The 15,834-nt window shown below is 40.5% G+C and overlaps 2 protein-coding genes across 3 annotated transcripts; one reads left to right on the plus strand and one right to left on the minus strand.

Annotated features, from left to right (window-relative positions):
- Window positions 1-350: 350 nt before the first annotated feature.
- Window positions 351-8,722, minus strand: COA8 (cytochrome c oxidase assembly factor 8). Of its 2 annotated transcripts, none has more exons than XM_021528896.3 (5): window positions 8,604-8,722; window positions 7,487-7,684; window positions 6,367-6,430; window positions 4,316-4,406; window positions 351-1,904 (listed from the first exon to the last, which is right to left on the minus strand). In XM_021528896.3, the coding sequence occupies exons 1-5, from the start codon at window positions 8,697-8,699 to the stop codon at window positions 1,799-1,801; spliced, it is 555 nt and encodes a 184-aa protein (XP_021384571.2). In that variant the 5' UTR covers window positions 8,700-8,722; the 3' UTR covers window positions 351-1,798. The 2 variants fall into 2 exon arrangements, with proteins under 2 accessions (XP_021384571.2, XP_021384569.2); XM_021528894.3 differs by having other exon boundaries at window positions 8,601-8,722.
- Window positions 8,723-8,816: 94 nt separating this feature from the next.
- Window positions 8,817-14,209, plus strand: BAG5 (BAG cochaperone 5). The gene is made up of 2 exons (XM_021528893.2): window positions 8,817-8,888; window positions 9,464-14,209. Exon 2 carries the CDS (start codon window positions 9,493-9,495, stop codon window positions 10,843-10,845), a length of 1,353 nt encoding a protein of 450 aa, XP_021384568.1. The 5' UTR covers window positions 8,817-8,888; window positions 9,464-9,492; the 3' UTR covers window positions 10,846-14,209.
- The last annotated feature ends 1,625 nt before the right edge of the window (window positions 14,210-15,834 follow it).

Below are 15,834 nucleotides of genomic sequence, written 5' to 3' on the forward strand. Positions count from 1 at the left end.
AATCAATTTCCTGATCTGGTTCAGCAGGCAGGCAAAAAAAGGTCTGCGTTAATGGAAGTGAGCAGCTCAGAAAATGAAAATGCTTTTGATTGACTTCTACCCATTTAAAGCATATGTGAAACTACCTTAGGGATGTTATACACAGGCTGTCAGAACATATGGCCATTAACCACCAGTCCACTGGGGCTCTGGTCTCTCCCTTTCTGGGATATTTTCTTGTATTATCCAATTACTGTTTTTCATCAGAACTATCTATTAAAGTATGCATTCACATTGTGGTCAAAGCTTACATACTGTAAGATATGATTTACCATCAAGCCCTGAAGAATTATATTACATACCCACAGCAGTCTATTTCAAAAATTTATTTTCCTAAACATGGCATTTCATAAATGTTTAATAAGTATATACCCTTTACAGTACTGATGCAATGTAATATTCACAAATATTTTGAAGTGTTGGTTATTATCTCAGCAAACACCATTACTGACTGTTTTCATTTACTAATAACATGTAAAATCACAATTCAGTGGCCACTTTAGCCCAAATAATATATTTGTATGAAACACTGATCTGCTACTGTATCAGTAACAATTATTTCATTTTGCGAATTATTATCACTGATGTGGACAAAGCTCTTTTTGCGCCAGTTGAAAAAGTCTGTGAGTAAACCATGTCATGTTTAGATATGAAAAATAGGTCAATGGCTACTGAGATGATGCTTCCAAAAGCAGAACCTTCCCTACAGCACAGCTTTAGGAAAACATTTCATCTGACAGCACACATTCTTTTTTACAGAATCCTCTAAGCAGGTACTGGATAAAAAAAAGTAATTTCACTGTATAAATGGACAGAGAAAAGATAGTGAGGAATGAGACTTCTTTTAAATTAAAAATGGCATAACACTTTAGGACTTCACTTGAACGAAGCTCCTTCCAATTGATGTTACCTACCTGGAAGCCACAAAAACAACCCTCAGGCAAGTTGTTTTCAGTGCCTTGGAGAAGCTGGTGAGAACAGCACATTTTTTGGAAGAAATGAACCAGGAGAGAACACTGCATACTTGTGTCATTCTTCATACAGGAATTACCAGTTTCATCTTCTATCAAGATTAAATGACAGGCAGCACATTTGTAAATTGTTCAGCAACCAAAACATTTACAGTCATGGATCAGAGGAGCTATTGTCCAAGGGAGGCACATTTCTCTTAATTAAAAAAAACAATCCAAGAAGCTCCTATTGTATTAGCACTTTATATGAACCTGTATCTTAAATCTTTATCAAAAAAATAGCAGATAATCACACTGAAGAAAGGATTGTTCTAAACTGATTGTACATACACTCTCAAATAAAACTTGTTCCTTCATCCATATTGTATTACTTACAGATAGCTACTGCCCCAGACTGGCAGCTGTTGCAAAAAAAGGTATTTTTGTCTTTATATACTAATATAGTTAATGGAGACATGATTCTGAGACCAGAGTTCAGCTGCAGCACACAATCCCACATTACTTAGCAGCCATAACTCTATAGTAAAAACAGGACACTCATTACCCATTCCATCTGACATGAACAAGGAACAGCTTTTCTTCATTGTGTTTCAGTGAGAAATATTTTAAATATTCTTGGAGTAAAGGGTAAAGGAAATGTACACAGTGATTATAAATTAAGTATTGACTTTTATTTACATAGTTTAACAAACAAATTCAAGTAATTATTGCATCAATCATTCAGATTTTGAATATTACTATAAACCACAAGTTTACAGCATAGTGTTGCATTCTCCATGGAGCTGTGATTACTGTTCTGCATTTTTCTTTCTCCGACGAAGCCACCTCAGAGCTCTCACCAGTGCTACTTGTCCCATGAGGAATGTGATCCTAAAGTTATGTTTATACCAATCTCTAGGATTCCAAAGCCAAGAAAATCATCAGCACATAGAACAACAACAGGAAAAAGATACACAATTATATTAAAATATCCTTTGGCATTGACAAATATTTCACTGATGACCTGCATTTTCTGTTCTTTGTGATAACACTTTTCCTGCCTAATAAGATTTAAATAACTAATGAAAAAGTCTATGTGTACATCCACATTCAAGAACAGATTACACATGGGTTACAGGGTTGCAATGTTATTTGAAATCAAGTGAGATAAAATAGTTAAAACCATGTTTCAGCAGTAAAGCAGATCACCAAGCTACCTGGACTACCTGCCCGTGCTGTGCTTCAGATAAAATTTGTGTGTGGATGAAGATGCCTGTGTTAAAAAGGGCAGAGTTGGTCTCATACAAGGGTGGCAAAAAATAAAACCAAATCACACTTCAAAGGCTAATTATATAACCCAACATTACCCTACTACTGCAGTATATTTTAAAGATAATGCCTTTAATATTGTCAAAGTTAGTCTTTATATCTTTAAATGATTTAATTTTTATGAATCATGCATGGCTTCTGGAACCAATTAAAATTATTCACATTATAGTCTGCATCAGCCCTTTTTAACCTCTGCAAACTTGCTTCAAGTTCTTTTGCCCCTCTTACAAATTAAAATTATATCATTTTTTTTCAGTTTCTAACAAGGATCTCATTCCCATGTTGTAAAATGCACACAAGATGCAACAGGATATGTAGAATTCCAGAAATAGAACACTGAGATTTAGGTCTTCTCCTGAGGTGTCTGGGGCAAACCTTGCATGCACAGATCTAACATAAGCCTGACATACCAACCTCTCAGTGAGGATAGCAGCCAAAATCACACTGGCAGGCAGCACTGAGCTACCTCTTCAATTGTCATGTTAAATAAAGTATCATGCTAACATTGCAACTGTTTCTTTTCCCCTTTCACATTTAATTTCCTATATCCTTCTTGAATTTTTTTTCCAAAACTGAATTGTATTTCCAGTCTAAGTGCCCTGAACTAAATATTCAAGGCATTGATGCACAGTCATTGCTTCAATTTTAACTACATTTTAGAAGCTGCAACACTTCAGCTGCCAGTTTTCAGTCCAGCTGGCAATACTGCAAAAGAACATACAGCTAAACGCATAAACAGATTTTTATAAATATGACCCCTCAAAATCAGACTGCCTGTAAAAAGCTCTGCTGTTTTCAGGGATGTGCAGTCCCACTTTGAAACTACAACAATGCAGCTGACACAACCTGATTTTACAAGTCAGCAGCAAGGAAGGTCATGTTTAAGCACAAAGCCTGAATTATCTTCCCCTGAAGATGGGACACTATCCTACACTGCAACAATGACAACTGGTAAACCAGTTCTAAGATTAACTATTTGCATTACCACTTATCAATTATAGGCAATGTATTGACAATCCTTTCACTGGAAACAATTTCTTACTTTGCATCTTTTCACACTGTTGCTTGGAATTATGGCGAGGTTCCTCCTTGCCCCTCCATGGGCAAGATAAGATGTGTATATTTAAATATTTGTTAGTTAATTTGTTCTTACAGGATAGTATTTTATGGTTTATGCACAATACACATGAAGAAACTTAAGCCACCATTTGTTACAGATCAGTTGCAGTGATGGCAGAACTCTCACTAGCATTACCCCAGGAGGAACCAGTCACACCTGACACTTTTGAGCCCAATAATCTCCCAATCCAGTACAGAGAGGAAACTCAGTTGTGCTTTCACATTCAGTGGTCAGTATTCCTAGATTAAGTGTTGTCTTCCTTCACTTTCCCATTCCTCCCTCATTTCCAGCCCTTTTTCAAGTGTGCACAGCTACTTGCAGGGTGTATGTGTTTGCAAGTAATTTTTCACCCCTTTCAGATCCCAAATCCAGTTTGAGTTGTGCACACAGGCCTTGTCAAACTCAAAAGCTGATCAATTTTTTACTAGACACTTGCAAAATAATACACCCAGGATTATTAAATATTACTCCCATCAAATGATTTCCCTTTGAGATAAATCACATTTACTTGTCCTTATTTAACAGTCAGCTAGAATCTGTTATACAGAACTTTCAAGTGGTATATTTGCATATTTATCAGCTTTAATTAGCAGCATGAAAAGACCTGTGCCCTAAGATAATAAAATGTGCCTGATCTTGTCTCTTTAAATCTCAGACTTGAGCTTATCTTTCCACTAAAACAACAATAAGCAGCAGAAATAAAATGATAATGCAGATTTGTCAAATCCTAATAACAGCATTAAAAAAAATTCAAAAATTACAGGGGTTTGAGCTGTCTTATCAATTACATAAAAAATGTCCAAATTTTAAACTTGATATTTTAACCTCTCACTTAGACTGTAATGTATAATGGTCAACATAAATACGTTCTACGTACCTGTTGTACTGCAAATGCTTTTTTAAATTTTTACTTAGAAAGTCCTTGTAAAAGTCAGCCATTTCTTCTGCATTCAGTGTTGCTTTTTGACCTGAAAATAGGTTTTGGTGTAACAAAGTCAAGGCAATTCTTTGGATCAAGACTGTGGGTTCAGATGCTAGGTCTAACTCCTTACTCCTACAAGCTTTCTGTTAAACCTCAACAAGTTAATAATATGTCTTTAACTTTCAACCTTTTAAAACTTATCTAGAGAGCACAGCAGATGAAAAATACTGATCATCTTGAAGTTGGCATAGCTCTTAAACACCCATCACTTGTGGAAGTAACAAAGTTTACCAGCTCTTAGACTACTTAGGGAACCAGTGAACCCTATTAAAATGTGCATAGATCTAGGAGTATCTATCCTTTGAATAAAATAATTTCTCACAGTCTGAAGCCTAAAGAGTACCAATAAGAGCATTTAGTAACAATTTCCCCCCTAAAGCAAGTCCATAAATATCAAAAGAACACTATCCACAATTGACATGGTATTTTCAAATGTAATTCTTTTTATATTGCTGTTAATAAATTTCAAGTAACTGCAGGCAAAAAGTTTATGTTCTGAGATGTCAGATTCCAAACAATCTAGTAGGCAATTATTTTGAGAAGAAGGAAATACAAAAGATGATTTTGAATATGTCACCCATAAGCAGAATATAAAAGGTCCAGGAAGACCTATGGCTACAGCATAAGATGTCTAATCCTGAGAACCAGCAAATATTCTCAATTCTACCAGACAATTCCTACACAACCCTTCTGGCACAAAATGTCCCTAAAATGACAGTCAAATTTCAATGCCCTAGAGAACATGGATATGATGAGGGAAATGGAATTGCAATATTCAACTTGTTACAGTTCCAAAATACATTTTAAGGCTCTTGAGATTGACCACAGAAATGTAAATTACTGATTGGTTCTATTTGTCATTATTTAAAAACTAATATATCACAATGTATTAACAGACAATGGGACAAATTAACTATAAAACCATTTGAAGGCTGCCAGTTTAATACTTATAGTTCATTTGTTTCTTCATACTGGTATCAGCAAAACTGATTAATTACATAGGAAAGCAAGTTTCATTCACTCTTCATTAATATTTTCACAAACATTCACAGCTATATTATAGAACAGCTGACCAAAGGCATGCATCTGATATAGATTTATTTTTACTGGAAGTATGTGGTCTTTTACTTCTAGAGTATAAAAGCAAAACAAAAAACCTAACAAAAAAGCAATATAAAAGAAGTGGTTTTGAAACAACATATATCTTAATTAAAATTACTTCTCAAGCACACACTGATCACCAGAATACAAACAGAAAAGAAAAATAATGGTCTGTGACATACAGAACCTCAAAGCAGATGCTTCCCTGAACTCAAACAGATCATTATTCCGTGAACAAAGTGTTCAACCTCATACCACAATGCCCAATTCACGATTATTATGAAGGCATTTTGTTTTCATTTTCGCATAATGAATTAGAGAGACAACTATTTTACAGCAACTGTGCCCAGGCAGAGACAGGCAGATAGCAGCTGCCAGCTCCCCAGAAGCTGCCTTACACTCCCTCAAGGAAAAATATTGCATTCATTGGACACACCACGGACCTGAAGCCAAAGACTCTGAATTTAACCGCCCAGCCATAACATGCACTTGAGGCAAATGCTCTGTATGTTTATGTCAGCCAGCTCACTGGCTTAGGAGGTGTGAAAGTAAAAAATCCTTCCCTCCTTAGGCTACATTATTATATCACTGGGCTAGGATTTCAGAACATTCCTTCTGGCTGTGGGGAAGGAATTAGGGGGAGAGAGTGCAACAAATGATCTGACCCCCACATGCACATCTCTGAAAAGCTCCTTGTCTCTCTTATTATCACACTCCTGAAAACATTTCTAAATCCTACCCCTAAGATTTACTTGTGGCAGAACACAAAGAGCATAAACTAACAAAATTCAAAGTTAAACAAAATTCAGAATGCATCCTAAACTATTAACAAAGATCTCACTAACCTGATTCATCTCTCATTTCCAGACCCTTGGCTTTCAGTCTTGAATAAATAAATTCTTCTTTTTCCTAAAACACGTTTTTCCACATTAGAATGGGATGCAGTCAGTCCTTGAAGTTAACCATTGTTTTTAATTACATAGCAATGTCGTGTTCAACACCCTTTGAAATAACTAGCAATACTCGTTACACTTGGAAGTGTCAACTGAACACTTTTCTTAGTCCAGTGAGTTAGTTAAAACTGGTCACTTTGCTCCTGCTACCTGCATGCATCAATTAATGCAAATGTCCTACTGATACTTATAAAACTGATTTGTGAAGTAAAGCTACAGACAAACTTCAGTGCTGTTCGACAGGAGTCAAACTTTCAGTTTATATAAACTATGGAATGTGCTGTATGACATAACTGAGATTTTGAGCATAGAGGAAAAGGTGCAGCCTAAAAAAATTAAAACTATTTAGATGGAAGCACAATAATCATTTGTGTGTGTTTCATGGACTTAAACAGTTTTTTTAATACCACAGTTATGTGGTATTAAAAAAAAAAAAAACAAGATTCATTTTGTTCTGGGATCTTTGCAAGTTTTGAGAGGATATGATGTTCAACATCATAAACAGTGGTGAGTTACTGAACTGTTACTGTTCTTCCAAAAAATGCCACATTGGCTGGGAGATGCTAAAATCAGGAAAGACACTCACTTTAGCCTTGCTAAGATACGCTGCCAATGAAATGGGACATATTATTTACCCTCATTTAGTCTTTGTAATTACACCAAATTTCTCTCACTTATGACAAGAGAAAAGCCAGCCATGGAATAATTTTCATCAGCTGCTCTAGTCAGAGACAGGTCTTGCATGTAGGGCAGCTACAACTTTATACTTTCAGTGCAAGACAGGAAAAAGGTAAACACTCTATGCCCCTAGGCAGCAATAAAACGTGGACTTCTTAGTTTTGTGCATCATTTAAATAAATGAACGACAAACCCGCCATTTCCTGCATGACCCTGAGCGCATTAACAGCGGGCAGAGCTGCGCCCCACCTCAGAGAGGCCGAGCCCCCCAGTTTCGGGCAGGCAGGCGGGTGCTGAGCAGCAGCAGCAGCAGCAGGTGCGAGGCTGTGCTCACCTGGTGGAAGGCGCGGTTGTGCCGTGCCCAGAAGCGCTGGTTGCTGGCCTGGGCCTCCTGGCGCGCCTCCCGCAGCCGCCGCTCCAGCGCCGACTCCTCGGGGGGCACGTAGAAGATGATGGGGCGCAGGTTGGAGAGCTTGTCCGGGGGACCGATCCAGTCGCTGTGCGAGTGCGCGGGGGGACGGAAACCCGGGCCCTGTGGAACACAGACACAAGGTGTGAGCAGCACCGCCGCAGAGCTGCTGAAGAACGTCTCAACTCGGAATGAATGCCCAAACGCCTCGGAACCTTAAAGCGTGCAAGCGTAGCAAGTTCAGAAATAAAGCACATTTGTTTACTGTGACCACAAACAATGGCATACATTTACAATTTACTTTTACTTACAAATGCACTACAAGACCTTTAACTCTTACCATGAGCATAAATCGTGAGATATCTTTTTCTGTTTTAATTTTTCTACCACTGATACTCTGTTAAAGTATTTCACGGAGGGAACTAGCAAGTAAGTATCCAAGTTTTTTACAACGCTGATCTCTGCCCTCTGGTGACCAATGACAGCACCCGAGGGAACAGGGTGAAGCTGTGTCAGGGGAAGTTTAGGCTGGATATTAAAGGCTCTTCACCCAGAGGTCATGGTCACCGGAACAGACTCCCCAGGGATAGGGTCACGGCCCCAAGCATGACAAGCTCAAGGAGTTTTTGGACAACGCTCTCAATGGTCCGATTCTTAGAGCTGCTCTGTGCAGGGCCAGGAATGGGATTTCGGTGATCCTTGTGGGGGCCTTGAAACTCAGCGTATTTTATAATTCTACGATTCTAAGTTTTCCTCAGCCCGGTGTTCTTCCTGCTTTCATGTGCCCACACACAGGCGTGTGCCTGCCCCAGCCGGGTTCAGGAACACCTGGCGTTAGCCAACAGCCCGAACCTCAGCGCCCCTCCAACAGCCAACACCGGGAGCCTCCACAAACACATCGAAAACCAGAGGCCGCGGGCACCGCGGTTTGCCACGGCCGCCCCCGCCCCGCCGGCGTTCCCGGGAGGAGCGGAGCGCTCCCCACGCAGGGCTCCGCGGGGCTTCCCCCGCAGGAGCTGCCGCCCCCCGCCGGGTTTACCACGCTGTCCGGCCGCTCGGAGGAGGAGGAGGAGGCGGCGGAGGAGCGGGAGCGGCGGCGGTAACAGCCCCCGGCCCGCAGCCCGCGGGCGGCCGCCATGGCCCGGCGCTTTCCGGCGCCGCCGCGCGGGGGCCGCGGGCGGGGCGGGGCTCGGTCGGGGCCGGGCCCGGAGCCGCCTCGGCCTCCGCCTCCCCGTGCGCGGCCGGGCCGGGCGGGGCTCGGGCGCTGCGCGGCGCTCGGCCCGTGGCGCAGCGCCGGGCCGGGCAGCGGGGCCTCGCCGGGCGGCGGGTGAGTGAGGGAGCGGCTGCGGCGGGTCGCGGGCGCCGCGCGGGTTCGCTGCGGGGCCGGTGGGGACGGGCCTCCCGCAGGTGCCTCGGCGGCGGCCCGGTGTCGTTTCCTCTTCGCGGTGCGCCGGGCCCCTCCGCGGGGGAGGCGGGAGGTTGCGGCCATGGAGGGGGCGGCGAGTCCTGAGGGGCAGCAAGGTGTGTGCGGGAAGGAGCGCTGCTCGGCGGGTGCGGCGGCCGGGTTCGGCCGGGTTCGGCCGCTGTTCCCCCCCTCGCTGCGGGCTCTCCCCTGGGCTGCGGGTGCCCTGTTTGATCTGCGGCGGCTGCAGCTGCAGAGCAGGTGGGGAAGGCAGGGCGGAAGGCTGGGGGTGAACATCCTAGAGCTGGGCGTGTGGCAACTAAAGCGTCCCCCCTTTGGAAAGGTGTGGAAAAATTAAAGGGTTGTGAAACATCAGCCAAGTGGTTTATTTGTATTGGTGAAGATACTTAAAATAGCTGTAATGCTGAAGTGCTTCAGAATGTAAAAGTTGCGATGTGTGCTCGTGTAGCGCTTAAGTCTTGTTATCGTTTTCCTTGTAGTTCATCTGAAGCTGGACGAGCGAAGAGGAATGGATATGGGTAACCAACACCCATCCATAAAACGGTTACAAGAAATCCAGAAAGAAGTCAAAGAGATTGAACAGCAAGTGGCTGGCTTCAGCGGTCTGTCCACCGACCGAGATTACAAGAAATTGGAAAGAAGCCTTACGAAACAGCTGTTTGAAATAGATTCTGTAGACACCGAAGGGAAGGGGGATATTCAGCAAGCCAGAAAGCGAGCTGCCCAGGAAACTGAGAGGCTGCTGAAGGAACTGGAACAAAATGCAAACCATCCGCGCAGACTGGAAATAGAGGCTTTATTCAAGGAGGCACAGTCACTTGTGGAACGCGAGATCACGGCTTCTTACAAAGGAGGAAACCGTATAAGTGATGAATTTGAAGAAGGAATTCAGGACATTGTGCTGAGGCTTACACAGGTGAAAACTGGAGGCAAAGTTTCTCTACGCAAAGCGAGATACCGCACTCTGACAAAGATATGTGCTGTTCAGGAGATTATAGAGAGTGGTCTAAAGCAACAGCTGTCCCTGCCACTCTCTAATGATGCTCATCCTTCTGTCTCCAAAATTAACTCTGTAATGTGTGAAGTGAACAAAGCCAGAGGAACTCTCATTGCACTTCTAATGGGAGTGAGTAGTAATGATACCTGCAGGCATCTGTCCTGTGTGCTCACAGGCCTCATTGCTGATTTGGATGCTTTAGATGTCTGCGGTCGCACGGAAATAAGAAACTACAGAAAGGAAGTAGTAGAAGAGATCAATAAATTGCAGAAATACCTGGACTTGGATGAAGAAGCAGATTCTAGTCATGCTTATGATTTGGCAAAAAATCAGTCTATTCTAAAAATAGAAGAGATCCGTAAGAAGATGAAGGAAGTTCATTCCTTACTTCTAAAAACAGAGAATGCTTCTGATTTGTATCTGGGATCCAAAGCAGAGTTGCAGGGACTAATTGCCCACCTAGATGAAGTGAGTCCAGGAAAAAATCCCTGTATTAGAGAGGCCAGGAGAAGAGCAGTAATTGAAGTTCAGACTCTTATAACATATATTGATTTGAAGGAAGCATTGGAAAAAAGGCAAATGTATCCAGAGCAAACTGCTGCTGAACATCAGTCTCATAAAGCAGTTTGGACTGTACTTGGAAACTTGTCTCAAATTCAGAAAGAGGTGATTTCATTTGATGGAAACAGAACAGATAAAAATTACATGAGACTGGAAGAACTTCTTACAAAACAACTTCTAGCCCTGGATGCTGTTGATCCGCAAGGTGATGAGCGGTGTAAGGCTGCTAGGAAGCAGGCAGTAAAGCTTGCACAGAATATTCTTTACTATCTGGACATGAAAACAGATGAATGGGAATACTGAAACAGCCATGGCCTGATACAGAAGAACATTTTTCCCTTTGGCACTTTATGAAGATCATTGGCAGCACATAATAAAGTCTTCTGTGCTTGCTGAAATCATGGAAATTGCATAAGCAGTTGACTTGGCTATATGTCTGCTATCCCACGCAGTCACCCACTTGCCATGGCAACTGTCAGTACACCATCAGCAATTCTGGTCACTGATATAAGCAAAGTGCAATTCTCTGAAGGAATAGCTTAATACTTGATCAAATAGCTTCTTCTTTTTTCTCTTTTTCTTTCTTGTTTTTATTTCAATTGCCTTGTGCAATGTTTAGTGAATGCAGGCTTTTCAAAGACACAGAAACTTCCTTACGGTACAGTACTGGCAAAACTATTTAAGGAGACTTGAAAATTAGTGAACGTGAAAATTAGTATTCAGGCATGAGGCTCCATCCAGCAACTTCACAGCAGTCTGGATGTACTGTTAATGTGCTGTCATGACATAAAGTTCTAAGGACAAAAAGCCTGCTGGCTTTTGGATTGTACTTGATTTTTCCCATCCATCATGCCATCTAGATATCTCAGTTAATGGAGCTGTAATGCCAGCTGCAAATTAGCATTTACATAGGCAAAGCCAATTATGTCAATTTTTGTAATACCTGAGACCTTTGATTTGCAAAACCAGGTCTTTTGTTGGTGGAAATTCTTTCAAGTTATTGCTTTAAGGTACTGAGACTTGGAGAGGAAAATCTGTACGTTTATACCAAACACATAAAGGGGATTTTGAGGATTTCAAACTGCCATCCATAAACCCTTGAAAACTGCACTGAACTTTATTTAGGCTAATTAGGTGTCTTTTTAAACTCTGCTGTTGCATCTGGTTTTCACATTTGGCGAAAACATAAAAAGAGACTTCACTTTGAAGTGAAATGTGCATTTTGGAATTATTTTTGTAAATTAGGTAGCCAGCTATAAAGATGTCACTAATGATATAAGTGTGTGCTACATGGTCAGGTGTGGCTTCAAGCATGTCTTGGAAAGATTGGTGGCAAATGTCTCTCTTTGCAACTCATTCACTTGTTTTAGAATAAGCTTGCTTGTACTGTTGTATGCACCTACCTTTTTATTTGTGGCTGCTAGTGCCAATCACATTTCTACTATAGCATGTTTTTTGGCATTTTTTGAGAGCATGGCATTAAAATGATTTGAGTATATATAGATATATATAAAGAATATAGATATATATAAAGATATATTCAGTTGTGGATAATTTGCACTCAGCTCTTTCAGGATGAACTAATGAATTAGTGTTCTATAGATGGTGATTTGCACCACTTTAAGGAGTAAAAACCGTTTCAGATGTTACAATAAATATTTTTAAGATCTATTTTTGACTGATTAGAGAGGACAGTACTGTCTGTGAGAGACAAGTGCCTTTATGACACTGCTAACTTGCACCGTCATATGTAGATATAGGAACTCTTTACTGGCAGCTTGATACATTTGTAGTCTTTGCAAACTGGATTTTTCAGGTATATATCTAATTTTGCTGTAGTATATGTCAAGCTAAAATAATACAATAGGTGACAGTTGCCCTATAGAGTCCTGAGAATGAGTATCAAATTTAGGAAATACATATTCTGCTTAAAAACTAAAGCATTAGTGTGGAGGTGGGGGACTTTGGGCAGGTCTTCTGTGCCTATTGCTACAAGAATAATGTGTTTGTTCATAACATACTATGAGATGCTGATTGAAGGCTGCATACCTTCAGAGTGTGAATAGATTTTGTTTGTGATTGTGCAGATGATTGCTTTGCAAATCTACTCGCCAAAATCGACGTAATTGAGTACACTGCCTAAGGCACAATTTGGCAATGACAGAATGTTTGTTGGAGGATTCTTCCTGCTCCCTCAGAGACATAACCCCATTGAATTTAACTCTCCTTCACTAAAAAAAAAAATCCCTAATTAAAATTTCAATCTCTGTTTGAATATTATGTGGCTAACACAGAATATTAATAGTGTTATACACCTGAATTATTTTATGCATTTCAAGCTCTCTACATGTTTGAATTGCAACTTGTGATTTGCACTTAGATTTTTAGGAAAGATAAGGATTTGATATTGTAATGATATTAAAATTTTCTTTAGTATTACTGTCGGGTCTGCAGTGGTTACTTGTAGTTTGTTTAAACAATTTGGTGTCTGTGTTCTCTGGCAGATATGTGTAGTTTTATAAGTGTTTGAGCCTCTTATGTAAAAATGAGTAAGTATAATTATCGGATCTATTCTATTTTAAATGTGTCCTTTAGTTTTCCTGAATTAATTGTTATGCCTGCATCTCTAAGAATGCAAATGTGTAAAGGTAATTTGACTGAGTAGAGTCCAGTAGCAAGATATTATGTGGATTAAACCTTTTTCCTTTGTTCGGTACTCTGATAAATTGACTATTTCAATGTTATGGTAAAATCCTCATATGGAATGGGATTAATTCACAGTTTTTGCATGAATGAAAGTAATAACATTTATGTGCTTAACCAAAAAAAAAAGCAAAAGAAAAAAACCCCAAAAACAAAGAGAAATGCACAGGTTTCTCAAAATTTGCTTTTATGCTGAAGAATGTAATTTCTCTGCTTTTTGTATCCAAAGATTGAGAGACACACAACTTTTCTTTCCAATACAGCAGGCTAAAATAATCAACAAAATGTAAATGGACCAAATGGCAGAAACCTGCATTTTAGTACTATGCTAAAATGGAATAACTTTTCTGTGTGCTGTGTTATGTATCTTAGAGCAAAATAATCAAGTGGATATTCAGGGGGAGAGGTAATCCTGCATCGTGATTCCTATTTGTTAACCAATTTTCTTTTTAAACTAGTTTTCTTTAGTTACTTCAGTATTTATTTTTTGTTGTTTGCCACACAGAGTGGTTTTTCTGTGATTTTTCTGGATTTCTATATCACAGAAATCCAAATCTTTGGAGAAGATTTTTGTTAAGTACAATTCTTACCTTTTAAACTTAACAGAAGTCAGCGTCTGTGCTCCTAATGGTGTACCTGTCTTCAGTTATTGCTGTGTAGGAGTTGACATTTGTGTTCACAGATCCAAGATTAAATATTGCAGTGTTAAAATTCTTGATTATTAATACAAATACATTACTGCTTTTACTAGGTATTAATTTGAATGTTACGCCCTGATGCCTTTCTCTAATTATTTTTGAATGTGAGTTATCAGAATGTAAGTTATTTTTGTCTTAGAGAAAGTGTTTTTATTAAACATACAAACATAAAGCTCTTTTTTTCCCCTCCTTTAAAAGTTTGCTTTTTCACTGCTGTGTTGATTAAAATAAAGTTCTTTGTGTGGATACCACTCCTACTTGCTAAATCTGGTGCCTGCTGGTTTTCTCTGCATTCCTCAGCAGCAGCTTTGCAGCCTCCAGGGTTGCGCTGGGGTGATCAGTGCAGCAGTGCCGGTGGCAGTGCTCAGATCCTGCCGCTCTGCTGTCGGAGGATGCTGCCTGAGCAGATGAGCTGGCGGAGCTGATGCCGTGAGTCTCTTCCCGCAGAGCCAGTGCGGATCCCAGAGCCTTTAGCAGGAGCTCAGCTGGTCTGGTTTTAGGCTGTGCACATGAGGCAGGTTCCCTGATTGCTCTGTTGGCTCCCTGTGTCTTTTGGAGATGCAGTGAGCCATGTTACCAGCTCGCTGCTGAAGGAAATTGGGAATTCTCGTTCTGTCAGCTTTGTGCAGTTCCTGCTGCTTGGCCAACTCCAGTGAGCTGATTTAATCCAATAAAATTGGTGAAAACAAAACAACAAAAATGGAGGAGGGGGTTTAATGAGCCAAACTGGCTTTTAGAAATGCATGTGGGCCAGAGCTACTGTGAAATGAAGGGGTGGGTGCTGCAGCCATGGGCTAGGGAGCAAATGGTAAGAATTTTGGTAGCAGCAAGTCATTAGATCAACTTGCATAGTTAAATAACTGAAGGAGGAAGAAGGAAAGATGTCAACTGTCGACTCCTACAAAGAAGTAGGAATTTTCTGCTTCATTAATGGGATGTGATGAAGGCAATACAAATGAATCATGTATGGAAAATAAAGCAGTAGCTTTCAACTGCACTGATCATGTCACAAGTGATCATAGAATCCTTATAGAATCGGTAAGGTTGGAAAAGACTGCCAAGGTCTAGTTTTGTATCTTTGTACAAAGTACAATCATGTCAAACTACTACACAGGCTCTGGAAAAGCCCTACTCAGAAAATACTGCATAAGAGCAGGGTTTATAAAGGTTGAATGTTCCCATGAGTAACAACTTCACTGTATCTTCTTTCCCTTTTAACAACAGACCTTATTTGAAGGAAATATATTCTTCAAAGACCAGTAAATCCTCTGGGCCATGGCTCTAGATGTTGCTCAGCCAGCTGCTGACCAGTTTGTCTTGATTGCCTGTTTACTTGTCAAAGAGAATTCACCTTATAAGAATATTTTTTGTGTGTGTTTTGGTGCCTGAAATGGTTCAACTGGAAAACCACCATATTTCATTATATTATTTTATTTGTATACTATTATATTTATTTTAGATGTATCCTCTCCTTTGGAGAATTCTTTAGCTGAGAATTTAAGGAGTGGAAGGACGTTAGTACTGAGCTCATGGATTGAAGGCCTGGGGGCCTTCATCAACACAAGCTGGCTGCCAGCAGGAGACATTTAAATGGCAGGATCCAGGAAAACATTCCTGCTAGAGGAAACTGCTAGCAGAGACATGACCAAATGTTTTTCAGATCTGATGTTTTGAGTGAGCTCTGTGTCTGTTCTTCTGCTGTTGATGAGCTTTCATTGAGAAAGTGGATTCTTAGGGGAATATTCCCTGAAACACTCTTTGGCTTTTTTTTTTAGATTAAACTGAGAAATGATGTTTAAAGCTTTTGCTGAGCTGTGGTGGGGCTGACCTGGGTATCATTCTGATGTGCTACATGGAACAGTGATGTCCACAATGCTTTCAGTTATATGGG

This window comes from Lonchura striata, chromosome 6, assembly GCF_046129695.1.
Source record: "Lonchura striata isolate bLonStr1 chromosome 6, bLonStr1.mat, whole genome shotgun sequence".
Taxonomy (NCBI): domain Eukaryota; kingdom Metazoa; phylum Chordata; class Aves; order Passeriformes; family Estrildidae; genus Lonchura; species Lonchura striata.

Bases quoted from the DNA above. Each gene is read 5' to 3' on its own strand.
- COA8 (XM_021528894.3), bottom strand. From the start codon at position 8,699: ATGGCGGCCGCCCGCGGGCTGCGGGCCGGGGGCTGTTACCGCCGCCGC. The intron at 6,431-7,486 runs GTGAGCACAGCC...AACGTGTTTTAG, and splicing joins ACAACCGCGCCTTCCACCAG to GAAAAAGAAGAATTTATTTA. The intron at 4,407-6,366 runs GTTAGTGAGATC...ACCTATTTTCAG, and splicing joins GGAAATGAGAGATGAATCAG to GTCAAAAAGCAACACTGAAT.
- BAG5 (XM_021528893.2), top strand. From the start codon at position 9,493: ATGGATATGGGTAACCAACACCCATCCATAAAACGGTTACAAGAAATC.